The 15,676-nt window shown below is 27.4% G+C and overlaps 3 protein-coding genes across 7 annotated transcripts; 2 read left to right on the forward strand and 1 right to left on the reverse strand.

Annotated features, from left to right (window-relative positions):
- The first annotated feature begins 423 nt into the window (after positions 1 to 423).
- On the forward strand, positions 424 to 1,266 carry LOC129607629 (ribosomal protein 63, mitochondrial). Its single transcript, XM_055518723.1, has 2 exons — positions 424 to 752; positions 1,005 to 1,266. Exons 1-2 carry the CDS (start codon positions 582 to 584, stop codon positions 1,152 to 1,154), a joined length of 321 nt encoding a protein of 106 aa, XP_055374698.1. The 5' UTR covers positions 424 to 581; the 3' UTR covers positions 1,155 to 1,266.
- A 66-nt stretch (positions 1,267 to 1,332) lies between these two features.
- Positions 1,333 to 15,295, reverse strand: LOC129607626 (apoptosis-inducing factor 3). Of its 5 annotated transcripts, XM_055518718.1 has the most exons (6): positions 12,780 to 12,917; positions 12,620 to 12,684; positions 11,673 to 11,740; positions 6,331 to 7,238; positions 1,749 to 2,273; positions 1,333 to 1,693 (listed from the first exon to the last, which is right to left on the reverse strand). In XM_055518718.1, exons 3-6 carry the CDS (start codon positions 11,731 to 11,733, stop codon positions 1,493 to 1,495), a joined length of 1,695 nt encoding a protein of 564 aa, XP_055374693.1. In that variant the 5' UTR covers positions 11,734 to 11,740; positions 12,620 to 12,684; positions 12,780 to 12,917; the 3' UTR covers positions 1,333 to 1,492. The 5 variants fall into 5 exon arrangements, with proteins under 5 accessions (XP_055374693.1, XP_055374692.1, XP_055374691.1 ...); XM_055518717.1 differs by lacking the exons at positions 12,620 to 12,684; positions 12,780 to 12,917 and adding an exon at positions 15,190 to 15,295; XM_055518716.1 differs by lacking the exon at positions 12,620 to 12,684 and having other exon boundaries at positions 12,780 to 12,931.
- LOC129607628 (cytosolic non-specific dipeptidase) lies at positions 2,183 to 5,416 on the forward strand. Its single transcript, XM_055518721.1, has 3 exons — positions 2,183 to 3,765; positions 3,841 to 3,963; positions 4,335 to 5,416. Exons 1-3 carry the CDS (start codon positions 3,387 to 3,389, stop codon positions 5,270 to 5,272), a joined length of 1,440 nt encoding a protein of 479 aa, XP_055374696.1. The 5' UTR covers positions 2,183 to 3,386; the 3' UTR covers positions 5,273 to 5,416.
- Positions 15,296 to 15,676: the final 381 nt, after the last annotated feature.

Consider the following 15,676-nt stretch of genomic DNA (forward strand, 5'->3'; position numbering starts at 1 on the left):
CATTGGCTATGCCCATTATTTAAAATTTGTCCATTTTACAGTTACAGAGCCAAATTTTTTTATTAAAAAAATTTTTTTAAAAAAAAGCATATACTTTCTGGCCAAGACTTTTACATTTAAAATATTACGCGTGATTTCTTAAAGAATTTACTATAAATAACAAAACTCACATTGTTGAATAAAGCAAATTAATATTAATTATGAGTTTATTTGTACAAAATAAAACGATTTAGTATAATAATTCTACTTTAAGAGGCTGGATACATTTTTTTATCGAAATTAAATACATTTTTTTATCGAAATTGGATACATTTTATCTTTACCGAGTGGGAACACTAAGCGCAATATATGTACATACATCATAGACTAAAAATTTACAAAGCATCAATGCCATATTAACGCCATATGTCATTAATTATTCAACAGACCTTGTAAATGTTGAGTCTATATAATTTAAATCGCTTTAGTCACAATATTTAACTCATAAAGTTTCACGATTTTCAAAATTTCTTGATTTGTTCTCGATTCGAATTTTGGAATTTTTCAGCAGTGTTAGCAGCGCGTATAACATACTAGTGAACATGCAATTAACACTGTTACAGATGTTTAAAAAAACAGTTCCTGGTCATATTTTCCGTGGTAAACGTCGATTAGTTAAGAAAGTAACTATGAGTTCTATTAGAGAATTACGGAAGGATTATGAAAGACAAGAAGCTAATATGTTGTTCTTACGGAATCCTTATTTGTCTTTGGTAAATCTACATTTCTATAAATACGTATGATATAATTTTTTTAGGGGAATGCAATTGAATTCTCTATTGTCACATCAAATACAGATTTTATGTACATATTTTGAAACTAAAGTCAACTTGTCAATAATTTATATGTAATATATTTTCCTTCCTTTTTATTTCGAAACCAATATAGAAATTTGTTGAAAATGTAGTTCGATTATAGTAGCACGTTATGTATATTCCTTACATTAATTTTATATTTGTTTTCAGGAAGAATCAAATGGACATACCAAAGAATTGCATAAAAGAGAGGAATTAATAAAAGTGTGGAACAATCGAAATACTTTGGCTAAGCTGAAAACACACATAACTCTAGAGGACAAATTAAATCACCTTAAGGTGAAAGATGTTTGGGAATAAAGTTAAGAAAATCTATCAGTGTTGAATAATGATTCATATTTTTTTGGCCGTTTTAACAATGGGTATCTATTTTATAGTCGAATTAAAATATACGTTTTAAAAAATCTCGAAATTCGTGAACTTTTCCTTACCACAACACCAACCTAAAAGTTAAGAGATTAAATTGACAATGAGCTAATGCTAGTTATATTTTGTATTATTTTAATTCTCAGGAAACACTAATTTTATCAAACAATAAAACATTTGAGCAGTTACAACTTCAAATAATACTTGTAGCATTTAATAATAGTGGTAAAAAAGCCGGATCTTATAGTTATAGAGTTTGAACTTCAGTAATTTTAAATTTTTAGTTTTGACATCCAAAGTTTTGGATCTCCTTGTAAATCATCTTTGTGCAAACGGAACCCTTGGCTCTGTAATTCAGCATAAGTAGCTGCTACTGGTTCTGACGTACAAGCTGTTATTGCGATAACATTTCCATTTTTTTCTAAATGATATGCCACAAAATTGAGTTCTTCTAAGTCGCCTTCAATGTATGTCTACACAAACAAAAAAATTCATATTGAAAGAAAAAAAAAATTACATAAGTTTTACTTCCTCGTGTTTCCCGTAACCGGAATACCGAAATGATTTGCCAAATAGCATTGTCCAAAAAAATGGAACTGCTTTTAATTCCATTTTTATTCCAGCCATATTTGTTGCGGCTACTTTACCGTGATATTGAGCTAATTGATAATGCCCTATGACACCATTTTTCCCTTCAGCTGAATATATTGGTGCGTTTGCAATATCTCCAGCAATATAAACATCTTGAATATTGGACATCAGATATTTATCTGTGTCAATTGATCCATTTCTATTCACTACAACATCAGAACTTTTAATGAATTCTGTATTTAAAACAGTACCAGTTCCCATAATTAATATATCACAAGGTATTGTATGTCCATCTTTTAATTGAACCGCAGAAATTCCATTGTCGTTTCCAAAGCACCTTTCAATTCCACTATTCATTATCATATTGACATTATTATCTACAAACAACTTTTTAATTCTTTCTCCAATAAGTTCTCCAAAAACGGTTTTTAATGGGACAACATCACGTCCAATCACGGTTACCTTGTAAAATGAAAGAGCAAAGAAAAATATCGACTTACGTATCTATTTAATCTACTCAAAATTTTATATTTAAAAGTTCAAATTTGTACATAAGTATGTATGTATTTTGTAAAAATATTTATCAAAAAATATAAATATGTATGTATATAGGGATAATTAGGGCCTGATCAGTGAAAGGAAAGCGATTAACTATTATGTTTGATAATGTAATTTTAGAGTGAGAAGAATTATTTGGTATTGTGATTTACGTATCTCGTTTTTTTCTAAAATAAAATGCAAAAATCCAATTGGCAAAATGAGGAATCTTAATGGAAAAATGAATATCCATTAGAAAAACGGAGAATTCTGATTTGAAAAGCGAAGAAAAAAAGCAAGATACACGTGAGCGAGATACAAGTAAGTAAGAAAAGCGAGAATAGGCTATTAAACTTCCTGTTAAACTGTTAGAGTTCCCGCGATGAAACCATCACGTCGAAATTGATACCATTTTCATTTATCACGGCTACAACTACTAGAATAGTACTAGAATAGTACGAATTTGCATGCGTAACGACTTCCAGAATATGGGTGGTTATATGTATATATTTTTAAAAGCACACGCGGTTGCTTCACGAAACCGTGTTAAATTTATAAATAATAAGCTTTGCATCGCGAGTTAGTTTTTCTTTTCACCGAGAATTATATAATTTTTTGACAAATTGAATTTAACATATGTATATTTTGACATTGTCAAAAATAACTCTTATTTTTTAACTCTTATTTTTAAAATAATTCTTATTTTTTTATCATATTGTATTTCAAAAATATTTTATAAATCCAACCAAATCACAAAATACGCTTCCAACGTGAACGAATTCTTTGAAAAAGCTTTTGAACTACACGTTGTAGTCGCATAAACTTGATTGAAGTTTGATCTTGAATGAGCCAAACGCATAATATAATTATATACATATTTATATTTCAAAACACATGATTGATTATTATATGATATTTTATCAGTTTGATTTGAAGTTCCTGCTTGAAGTAATTTGTTTATTTGTGCATGCTTACTTATTATATAAAAACGAAAACCTAACTGCATCTTATTTCTAACAAGATACATACTTTCAAAATATGACCAAATTGCCAACCAATTTAAAAAGTCTATTTGACTATGTGGAACAACATAAAGCTGAATATATAGAAGCATTACGCGAGGTATGTTCTATAAAATCTGTGTCAGCATGGCCAGATCATCGTTCAGAGGTTCAAAAAATGGTACAATGGACATCTGACCGCTTATCTAAACTAGGTGTAAAGTGTGAGTTAGTAAATGTTGGTGAACAAATTTTGGCTGACGGTAAAAAAATTGAATTGCCAAATGTTGTATTAGGAGAATTGGGAAACGATCCAAAAAAAAAAACCATTTGCGTTTATGGACATTTAGACGTGCAACCAGCTCTGAAGGAGGACGGTTGGGATACTGAACCATTTGTACTCACACAAAAAGATGGTGAAAAATTATTTAATTTAATATTTGAAAAATTTAACAAAAAGTGCTTATTAAATACAAATTTTACATATTTAGGAAAAATGTATGCCCGAGGTGCTTCAGATGACAAAGGGCCCGTTTTGTGTTGGATACATGCAATTGAAGCATATCAAAAATTAAATATAGAAATACCTGTAAATATAAAATTTGTTTTTGAAGGTAAGAATATAAAATTAAAGAAAAATTAATATCACATGACGACAATTAAGCTAAATACCCACTTCCTTATCTATATCAGCCATTAAGGTGATTAGTCAGTCTCTTAAAAAAAAATCCAATTACTTTCAATAAACAGACATACATACATACATGAATAAATACGCGTAATAAATAAAATTCATTGCACAATTATATCTCAAATATTTGACAAAGAAAGTGAATATTATAAAATTTAACTTGAATAATGTGTTTTAGTACACAAAATTTGCTTTGTTAGATTTAGATAAACTAAAACTTGTTTAAAAATTTGGGTGTGCATGCATATACATACATATATTTGCATATTCAAAATTTTTTTATCTTGTTATCAGGAATGGAAGAATCCGGCAGTGAAGGTCTGGATGAACTTCTTTTTAGTAGAAAAGATGATTTTCTAAAATCTGTTGATTATGTTTGCATTTCTGACAATTATTGGCTCGGTAAAAATAAACCGTGTATAACGTATGGTCTTAGAGGAATTTGTTATTTTTATATCGAAGTTGAATGTGCATCAAAAGACTTACATTCTGGTGTATTTGGAGGAACAGTACATGAGGCAATGACTGATTTAATTTATTTACTTAACACTCTTGTTGACAAAGATGGTCGAATTTTGATCACAAATCTGGAAAAAGATGTTGCACCATTAATGGAAGGAGAACATGAAATGTACGATTCCATAGATTTTGAAGTGAGTGAATATAAAAAGGATTTGGGCACAATGCGTTTATTGCATAATGAAGAAAAAAGGAAAATTTTAATGCATCGTTGGAGATTTCCTAGTTTATCTATTCACGGAATTGAAGGCGCGTTTTATGAGCCAGGCCAAAAAACAGTTATTCCACGCAAAGTTATTGGTAAATTTTCAATAAGAATTGTCCCAAATCAACTACCAGAAAATATCGAAAAATATGTTATTGATTATTTGTCAAAAAAATGGGCTGAAAGGGGATCACCAAATAAAATGAAAGTTTTGATGGCACATGGTGGTAAACCTTGGACAGAAGATCCTTCTCATCCACATTATGAAGCAGCAAAGCAAGCTGTTAGACATGTGTTCAATGTTGAACCAGATATGACTCGCGAAGGTGGTTCTATTCCAGTAACTTTAACATTACAAGAAGCAACAGGAAAAAATGTTGTATTAATACCAGTTGGAGCATGTGACGACGGGGCTCATTCTCAAAATGAAAAATTGGATATTTTTAACTATATTCAAGGAACAAAGCTTTTAGGTGCTTATATTTACGAAGTGGCAAGATTATCATAATTTTTTTTTAGCTCTGTCATTTAAAACATGAAATTGCATCACAACTTGAGTCAAACTTTTTATTGTTACAGATAACTAAATAATTATTCATTTTATATTTTTATGCAAACAAATAAACGTAACATTTTCGTATACTGCAACAAACAGTTACTTTTAATTATTAAAATCTATGTTCACTTTGGAAAAATATTTGATGGTGCACTAATGACATTTTTTCGTATAAAATATATACATATAAATAAACCCTAAGAGACACTTTATTTAAATTAGACCAAGTTTTCTTTATTTTTAAATATTTAAAAGATGTAAATTCGACAAATTTAGCGAAATATTTTTATCTTGAGTACCTACGTACATATGTATGTAGGTATGCTGAAAATATTTTAGTTATTAATGCATACATATGTATCTGCTGTTTGTAACAAATCTACAAAATGCACCTGCCCAGTGTGGGTTTACAACCTAGTTAATGTCTTTTTACTCTAAACCAAAAAAATGCTAGTTTCATTCATATATTATCATTACATATTTAGATGATCATATGAAATTTTTTCCTCTCCTTTTCGAAACCCGAGAGACCTGAATTTTAGCGCATATTATAAAAAGGTAAATTTGCGAATTTATTCAATTTATTTTATAATAAAATTATGTAGTATGTAAAACTTCATAAAAATCCTGCGAAGGAATCAATGTTTGGCAAAAATAAATTAATACATACATATTTATCTTTTAAATTGTGCAGAAAAGACGTATTAATGTACATATTAGAAATTATATCTGTGTGTAAAAATCTTAATTTTTTGCTGGCCTAACAAAAGAACCTAGAACTTTACTCTTTAATTCAATATCGGTATCAAATGATTGAAAAATTTTAATGCTGTGAGGGTTTTAGCCTAGCACGACTATAGAAGTTACAATAAACAAATTTAAACACGAGTATAATAAAGAGCTATATGCGAAGTAGAGTATGTCTTTAACTCTTATAGTAATGATTAATGATATTCTATGTATCACTAAAATAGCAAAACTATTTGAAAAAAAATATAAAATGCACTTACTGATTTTACTTTTCCAGTAACATAAGCTGCAGCTTCCAATCCAATAAACCCAGTGCCTAGACACACAACATCAGATTTTTCATTAATAAGTTTATTTATTTCAGCTACATCTTCATGATTTCTAATAGTGAAGATGTTTTTCAAATCACAGCCAGGTATGACTGCTTTTACAGCTCTGCTGCCAGTTGCGATTAATATTTTATCATATTTAATTGAGTATCCGTTTGAACATATGACGGTTTTTGTTTTCGTATTTAATGTTTTGACTTCAACATTTAATAACGTTTCAATGGAATAATCTTCATAAAATTCTTTTTTTCTAAATTCAAGTGTAGATAAATCAATTCCAAAATTTTTCGACAGTTTAACTCGATCATATGGAAGTGAATTTTCTTTACATATCAAAACAATGCGGCCTGTGAAGCCCTCTTGTCGTAATGTTTCTACAGCGACTCCACCACAAGGTCCACCACCAACAATTACATAAGTAGTATCGTTACTTGGAGACTTTTTTACCATGTCCTTAATTCTTTTATTATTATTTAAATCTTTTCGTTTTGCCCGTACTACTACTTCACCATTAATGTTTACTTTTACTTGGTAACATGGAATAGAGTCAAGACCTGGAAAATCTTCAATATCACCCGTCTTCAAGTTAAAACATGCTCCATGCCATGGACAACGGACACGATTATCACTCAATGCACCGGTGTTTAAAGGTGCACCATAATGAGTGCATTTAGTACCCAAAGCAGACAATTCACCATTTCGCTTGATTAATAAAACCTTCCCATTGTCACCTAAATCAAATTGTTTCATTTCATTTTCATTAATATCGGTTTCCCGGCAAATAGTTCCTTCAACGTAATCGTCATTTTCTAATGTTGATGTGTAAATTTGGGCCATATCTATAAATTTTTTATTCTTTTTTAAATAAATGTTATATAATTAAAATAATTCGGCTATACATAAATACAGATCCACATAATATTTACAAATTATGAACAATTTTATAACTTTTAATGAGACATAAAATACATATAACTAGATAAAATACATATTATATAAAAATGGTAGTCTATTAAGGTTATTGACATTATATAACGTATACGTACAAAAAAATAAAAACTTGTTTTTTTCAAAATGTATTTAGTGGATTTTAAGTTCATTATCATCTTCTATTCGCCTTTTAAACTTTATATTATATGAAGTGTTTTAGTCGTGTAAAAATGCTACTTCTGGTAAGAGTACCTTGTCTAATAAGCCGTTTTAGTCACAATTATTGAATAATTTTTTTTTATAAAGAATATGTTTGGACTTTTTCTTTCTATTGTACCTGTTTTGGCTGGAAATTCGGAACTAACAATTTTAGCGAATAAAGGACGATTTTATAAATCTACGGGACGATGTTATGAATCAACAAAAATATTTGATTTACCTGACCGACAAAATCAAGCTTCATCGAATAACAATGATACAAAAATGAATACATATGAAGTTCCGCCTATCTATACCACACGTCCCTCAATTAGAGCTCCAGATTATCATGATTTATTAGCGATACAGTTATTAGTAAAATCAAATAATTCTTTAATCTATCAAAAAAAACATAGTTCAGTTATTGAAAATAAATCAAATTCAACCGAATATACAGAAAGTGATATAAAAGAAACTAAAGAAGCCAAAGTGAAAAAATGGGTTAAAATAAGTAAAAAACTTCCGTTTATTATTACAAAAGCCAGTTTAAATGATCATTATTAAATTCTAATAATTTGTTAAGTGCAACACATGCGGTCTTAATTTTGAGATCACAACTTCAAAATAACAGATTTTTATACAACAGAAAAAACTCAATGATACAAAAATGAATACATATGAAGTTCCGCCTATCTATACCACACGTCCCTCAATTAGAGCTCCAGATTATCATGATTTATTAGCGATACAGTTATTAGTAAAATCAAATAATCCTTTAATCCATCAAAAAAATCATAGTTCAGTTATTGAAAATAAATCAAATTCAACCGAATATGCAGAAAGTGATATAAAAGAAACTAAAGAAGCCAAAGTGAAAAAATGGGTTAAAATAAGTAAAAAACTTCCGTTTATTATTACAAAAGCCAGTTTAAATGATCATTATTAAATTCTAATAATTTGTTAAGTGCAACACATGCGCTCTTAATTTTGAGATCACAACTTCAAAATAACAGATTTTTATACAACAGAAAAAACTCCGCAAATCAAATCACTTTGATTTGACCAATTAACTTCAATTACCAAAGATCAGTAAAAAAATCGTTATTGCATCGCAAATAATGACAAAATTTGTTTAACAAAATATTTAATTTACATAATATGTACATACATCAAATATGTACCTATTTTTCATTACATAGTAGTTATTTTAAATGAGTCATAAAGGAATTTTATTTCTGTTATAGCAAATATTTAATAATGTTGTAGATACTATATAATAATGTACATATGTATGTTTTCAAAAAACCAAAAGTAAAATATGTTAATGTTCACAGACACAAAACGCTTTAGAAGAACAGAAAATTGCAGAACGCTTGCTTCTAACATTTACAGAAGATACATACATACATAATGTAAGAATTTAAACAAAATTTTTTCACAAAATATTGAAATGAAAAATCTATAGACCTCCAGGAATTCCCTATATGTATATGTTTTATAAGCAAAATAATATAATTACAGTGTACAAGATATACATATATAAATATTACATTTGTACATATTATGTGGGGTTAAATGTAATATGTACATACATATGAATATATACATATGTAGCAGCTGTAAAACTTCACAAATTTTGTTCTTTACATTATAATTTTTGTAAATACTTACGTTCATACATAAGTATGTATATATAAATAGTCTGAATACCAGATATTCTTTGTCACTAATTAAAATTACAATATTTATTACATATACAAAAATAATTTTGCTGAAAGCTATAAATTATTTATTTTTTTAAATTATATTTTCCTTGGCTTATAGTTTGGTAATTGCCATAAATAGCGTAAGCAGTATAACTATTGACACCCTCAATTTTTTGTTGCATTTGACATAATAATTTTCGTAAGCAATTATCATACGACATTAATATTTTTAATATGTACACAGGCTCATAAAAATTATATTTTATTTTTGTGTCTGACTTACAGTTAAACTTTCAAAGATATAACATCAGTGTTTTCTTATAGAAATTTTGACGGGAAAGATGTAAAAGTTCTTAAGGAGCATATGGCTATTTCTTTTGCGAAAATGATATTGTATTAATTTGAAAGAAAATAAAATAAACTTATTATTTTTTGCATAAAAAATACAAAGTTTTTTGCATTGATTGACACCTGCAAAAACTTATAATTTGTTTTTTAGTAGTAAAATGTTTTTGCAGATCTTTAGCTAAGCTATTTTTGAAAGTGCGGGATCCTTACTGTGCAATTCCATTCTCATAAAACTATTTCCGTATTCAGAAAAATGGTAAGGTAGTACAATTTTTACACTACCTTTCCATTTCTGCAAATACGAAAATCGAATTACATAATAAGGTCCCAGTTGAAGTTTTCAAAAAAGCTGCTATTGCGGTTTTAAAATTTTAAAATGACTGCTGCACAGTTTAAGCAAACACACTTCAATCTAAATAAATTTTAATGTACATTTTTGGTAAGTTTGACATGATGCAAGTTGTAAAACGGCAAAATCTTACATGAATGTTGTCAAATTCTCAAAATTTGAATTTTAACGATTTAAATTTCAAATTTCGTTTCATAATGTTAATACAATACTCTATACACCTTCTAAACTGCAGCATTTAAAAATAATAAAGTTTATAAATGGTTTAACACTAATTATTTAACAATTCTTCAAACAAGGGTATCACTTCATATTATAAAATATCTCCACGATGACGTCTGCTTTCTTAAAAATGTCGATTATAATTAACTATTCAGCAAACTTATATTATTAAGCCAGGAGTTGTAAATTTAAAATTAAATTACATATTCCATACAAAAAGGTATATCATTATTCATTATAAAAAAGCGAAGAGATTTAAAAAAAAAAATTTGAGTGTTAAAATAAAAACAGATAGTTTGAGTTTATACGAGTATAATATAATTTTGAAAAATAATAAAAATAAAGTACACGAAGACAAAAATTATTGAAAAAAAAAACCAAATTTGTAACTGATAATTGCGAATAAATATAAATTTTTAATAATTTTACAAGTTATTAAAATATTAATGATTTGCTCAATCCAATCCTAATACTTAAAAATATTCCAATAGCACAATTATATGCGTCATCAATACCGAAATTGAAATAAAAATAGTTATTATACCCGTACAAACGTATGTTCGAAGGGTATACTAAATTTGCCTTACCTTTTGTAGCGCTAAGAAATAACGGTCTGAGATATAGACTCAAGTATGTTTTTGACCAGCGTCGAGTTCATAGTCGATTTAGCTTTGTCTGTCCCGTCTGTCCGTCCGTCCAAACAATAACTCAAAAACTAATTGAGCTAAGCTCAGTAAATTTTCGTAACTGTCTTATTATAGTAAATGCCAGAACCCTATTTAAATTGATTATGATCGAGGTGCCGGTTCAGGTACCTGCCACACAACTTCCAACCTTATTTGGTTATATCTCAGAAATTATAAAGGCAATTTCCCATAAGTTAATATATTAGTAGGGTCAATGTGTTTGATAAAAGTCTTTCAAAGTGCTTGGCTCCTTCTGGCAGCTGTCATACAAAAAAGTTCAAAAGTTATTTGGCTATATCTCAGAATCTATTAGGGCTGTAGTATTGAAATTTCACACAAGCCGATATATTATCAGGGCTGATGGATTTGATAAAAGTCGTTGAAATTGCTTGACTCCTTCTGATAGCTGACATACAACTTTAAAAGTTATTTGGTTATATCTTAAAAACTGTTCAAACTACAGTACTGAAATTTTGAAAAATAAAATACGGTAAAGTAACAGCTATATTCATTAAAAGTTGTTGAGATCTCATGAGCACTTGTGATAGCTGCCACTTAACTCCAAATGTTATTTGGAATTATCTTAAAAATTATTGAAGTATAACTTCTATATAGAAATTTCGTAAAAGCTAGTGTATACGATATTAGGAATGTTATGTGTAATAAAAATCGTTGAAATTTCTTGATTCCTTGTGTTAGCTGCCATACCACTTCAATAGTAGTTTGACCATATCTTAGAAAATATGTACATATATAAATTATGTAACTGCCCCAACGCAAATGTCAATGTTTAATCGTTGATACTAACTTAAATTTGTTGAACTTCTAACTCACCATTATTTTGCGACTGACTTTCCTTAGCCGTAATTAGTTCCTTACAATTTATTGATCCCATTTGTGTTCTATAAAAATTTAAAATTTAAAAAATTAAAAGGCACAAAATATAGGGCAAATCAAAAAGATTAACATTATGGACCTTTATCTAAGTGTCGAAAAAATGCGATATGTACATACATACACATGTACAAAAAATGTGATATGTTTCATTATTGTAAATTTCAAGTTTTTATTATCAAATCTTCACCTATAAGTTTTATGTTAAAATTTTTTTTATTAAAAATTTTAATTCAATCAAAAGACAAAATCAAATCAATATTATTAATTTATTTTATAAAATTGAAAATGGCACTTTAAATTAATCTTTCATTATTTTGTAACACCTGTTTTTAAAGAAAGGACAAAAAAAAAACCCAAAAATTATATAAAATCAACTACTTATTATAATTATGTACTATGTAAGTACAGTGTGAAGCAAAAGTGAAATCATATGTGTGGGGAGTTGAAATTCATTTTTTTAAATAGCGATATATGTACATGCATATGTATGTAATACATGATTTCATTAAAATTTTATATTCTTCAAAATAAAATAATAGGTACCTATCTAAATAAAAAGAATTTAAAAATAACCACATACTATAATTTCAACTTAGCATAGCTCATACATAAAATATAATATATGTATGTAACTAATAAAGAACTTATTATTTTTATCTAGTAGAAAAGTTGCTAACAAAATGGGGGTATTCAATTTCTCCTTATTATCCTAAATTACAAATTTTTCAATTTACATTGCGTTTAAAATAATTTCAGCGAAAATTTAAGTGTCAAAGTAACGTACTTAAAATATACTCATGTGTATATCAGAATCTTAGGTATAGAATAAAAAAAATTAGATTTGAAGAGCTCAAAAATAGAAAAATAATCATAAAACAACTTACTTATGTAGATACTATTGCTGAAATTTTTTTGTCACAAAATTTTGAAAATTCACTTTTGCTTTACGCTGTATATATTTAAGTACATATCGCAATACAAAAAATTAACTGGTTATAAACAAGTTTAAAATATATTTATATATGTATAAAGATACATGCTTACACAATTCATATGTACAAATTATTAAAATATTAATGTATTTGTTCAATAAAATCCTAATACTTAAAAATATTCCAATACCACAACTATATGTGTCATCAAAACTAAAAACTAACAAATTTAACCGAAATTGAAACAAAAGTAGTAATTTTTTGTTTTAAAGTTCAAATCAAACTGATATATCTAAGTTCGTTAATATTCCTCAACATTTCGGTTGTGCTTATGCAAGTAGATCAAATAATCAATGTATATTATTTATGTATATAATAATGCAGTCTAAAGCCAAATTCAAACCAAAGTATATTTATTTAAGAAGTAGTAGTAGAAGTGACTCTAAGTTTACACCAGACTAATGCAATCACTCAGCAATAGATATTTGTATACAACAAATTTCCTTAGCTAAAAGAGTTAATTTTAACTTTATACACATAGGAATTTTTGGGAGAGGAAGAGTACTCAATATATTATGTCTACCTATTTATTAATAATGTATTTTTAGAACCGCACAAAAGTATAATTTTCGTATATAAAGTCATTATTTCATTCTAGTAAAAGGTGGCAAAGTATCCATGCTATAAAAGAGAAGCGATTATAAATCAAGAAAATTAAGAAAAAAATAATTAAAATTTATAAATAATTTAAAAAAGCAGATATTAAAAAAAATTTTAAGTTTGTAACTAATAATTGTCAGTAAATAGCATTAATATGTATAAACTTTTGATTTTTATTTCAATCTTGTCTTTACAAATTTAAAATACATATTTCCTATGAATAAACATACACATGTATCGATAATATGTTTATAAAACATAATTTTTTCTTTATAAATTACTTTATTTCTACTGTATGTTGCAGCTGAATGTTAAAGATGATTTGAAATCAGCTTGAAACTCAAAATACGTCAGCTAGTAAGTTCGAAAATTCCGTTTAGTTATTAAATTTCAAATTATCTTAAACATTTCAAGCCCTCTAAGCAAATTTTTTTTATTGATTTGAGTGAAGCCGATTTCGGTATGTACGCTTTTAAGCAACCATATAAACGAACAGATTATATCCAGCGCCTTGACAATCTGAATACAAGGACTGGTTTTTGAAATATTTACAATCAGCTTTCATGGTTGTATGGCCGAACTTGTCAGACCATTCCACAAAAACTTCATGAATATTTTTGACCTATAATTGGATTTTTGGCATGTTTTTATGAACATTTAACACGTTTTACTGGCAAAACTATGAGAGATAAAGGAAAATATTATATTATGTGTAAACTTTCAGCTCTTATCGTAGCAAATCGAAAAAAAAGAAAAATAACAAAAAATTTTAAGTTTTTTAACAAAAATTCTTAGTTTGACCAGCTTTATCTCGAAAGCTATGGGTCAAATCAAATTGATTGTAAAACTGAAAATAAAGAACGACCAATCGCCTGTAAAACAAGCCCCCAATGGTTACTCTTTGTTGCATGGTTCCGAAGTTATAAATATACCTACATTTTTGCTGAAAATTGATCAAAGCATCATCCCTGAAATTATTTGCCACCTTATGCGACACACCGTGTATATTATTTTTTTGCAAAATTATAGCAACCTGTTAAAAATTTTCAAAGTATAGCAAAAAAAACGGTTTTTGTAAAAAGAATATATACTTATTATATCATGGATCTCTTTGGTGTATAACAACAGAAATACAGTAATGCATTAATATATTACTGAACATATGTAGATACGAAGATCTATATATACCTATGTATTAATGGATTGACTATAAACTTACATTACGTGACTTTACAGTCTTTCTCTTTCCAGTGTGCGTTCTTCAATATAAAAACTTCATTTGTATTTACTGTTCACTTATCTATCTGACGGAATACTTATAAAATACATATTAAGTAGCTATAATACATACTAAATACATAAAATAAATACGTATTTAATATGTACTAATAATAACTAAAACTAAATCAAAATGAAATATACGTACAATGGTGTTAAAACAACACAACTCGTAGTGTACATATTACGTATGTAAATAACATGTAAAAGTATTTATACATAACGTGTGTAAATTAATGGATATTTATTTAGTCATTTATGCGGTTTTATCTTGCTTTGGCTACAAAAAATGAAAAGCCAATAGCTCAAAAAAATTTTGCCGATATATTAGTCCAAAAATTCTTAGGAGGATTAAAAGATGTATGTTTATATCGAAAAATACACACAGCGCTTTAGCAGCACTTTCATTTCAAAATGTAATCAACTGTTTTCCCAAATTACTAATCTACAGTTACTATTTCCACTATTGCATTATAATTTTTTAATGTAAGCTATACATACATACATATGTAATTATTTTTATGAATTATTTTTTATATACTCTTATTTTACATTAAAAATACATCTAATTTTAAAGAAACTACCTTTTTCAAAACAATTTATTATAATGGGTTAGCTGACTATAATTTTTTACTAAAAACAAAATCTTAAAGCTTTTAATCTTTAATGTTCGATTTGAAACTTATTAACTTATACAAAATATGAAAGCACTTTTGACATTGACATGCTTTAAATGTAATGACTTTGTAAACTCTTAAGTCATGGCAACCGCGTTTTTATTACAAACGTATCAGTTCTAGTCTGTCTAAATCTAAAATTGAATTACTGCTGATATCCTATTATTAGACGCTAATGGGAAACTGAATATTTTTTTGAGTATTATATGAACGTATATTATTTGAAGTTTAAAAAAATTTTGTTTTTAGTTAGTTTTTTTATTGTTCATGGTTTTAATCTTTAAATTTTCTCTATTTGACTTTAATATTTAGATTTAATATTTAGATATTTTTTTCTTTTGGTCTAATTAAATTTAAACCAAATGCTGTGTTTTGACCAAAGATAATTTTACTC

The sequence above is a fragment of the Condylostylus longicornis genome, unplaced genomic scaffold (genome assembly GCF_029603195.1).
Source record: "Condylostylus longicornis isolate FDR11 unplaced genomic scaffold, ASM2960319v2 ptg000028l, whole genome shotgun sequence".
Classification (NCBI taxonomy): domain Eukaryota; kingdom Metazoa; phylum Arthropoda; class Insecta; order Diptera; family Dolichopodidae; genus Condylostylus; species Condylostylus longicornis.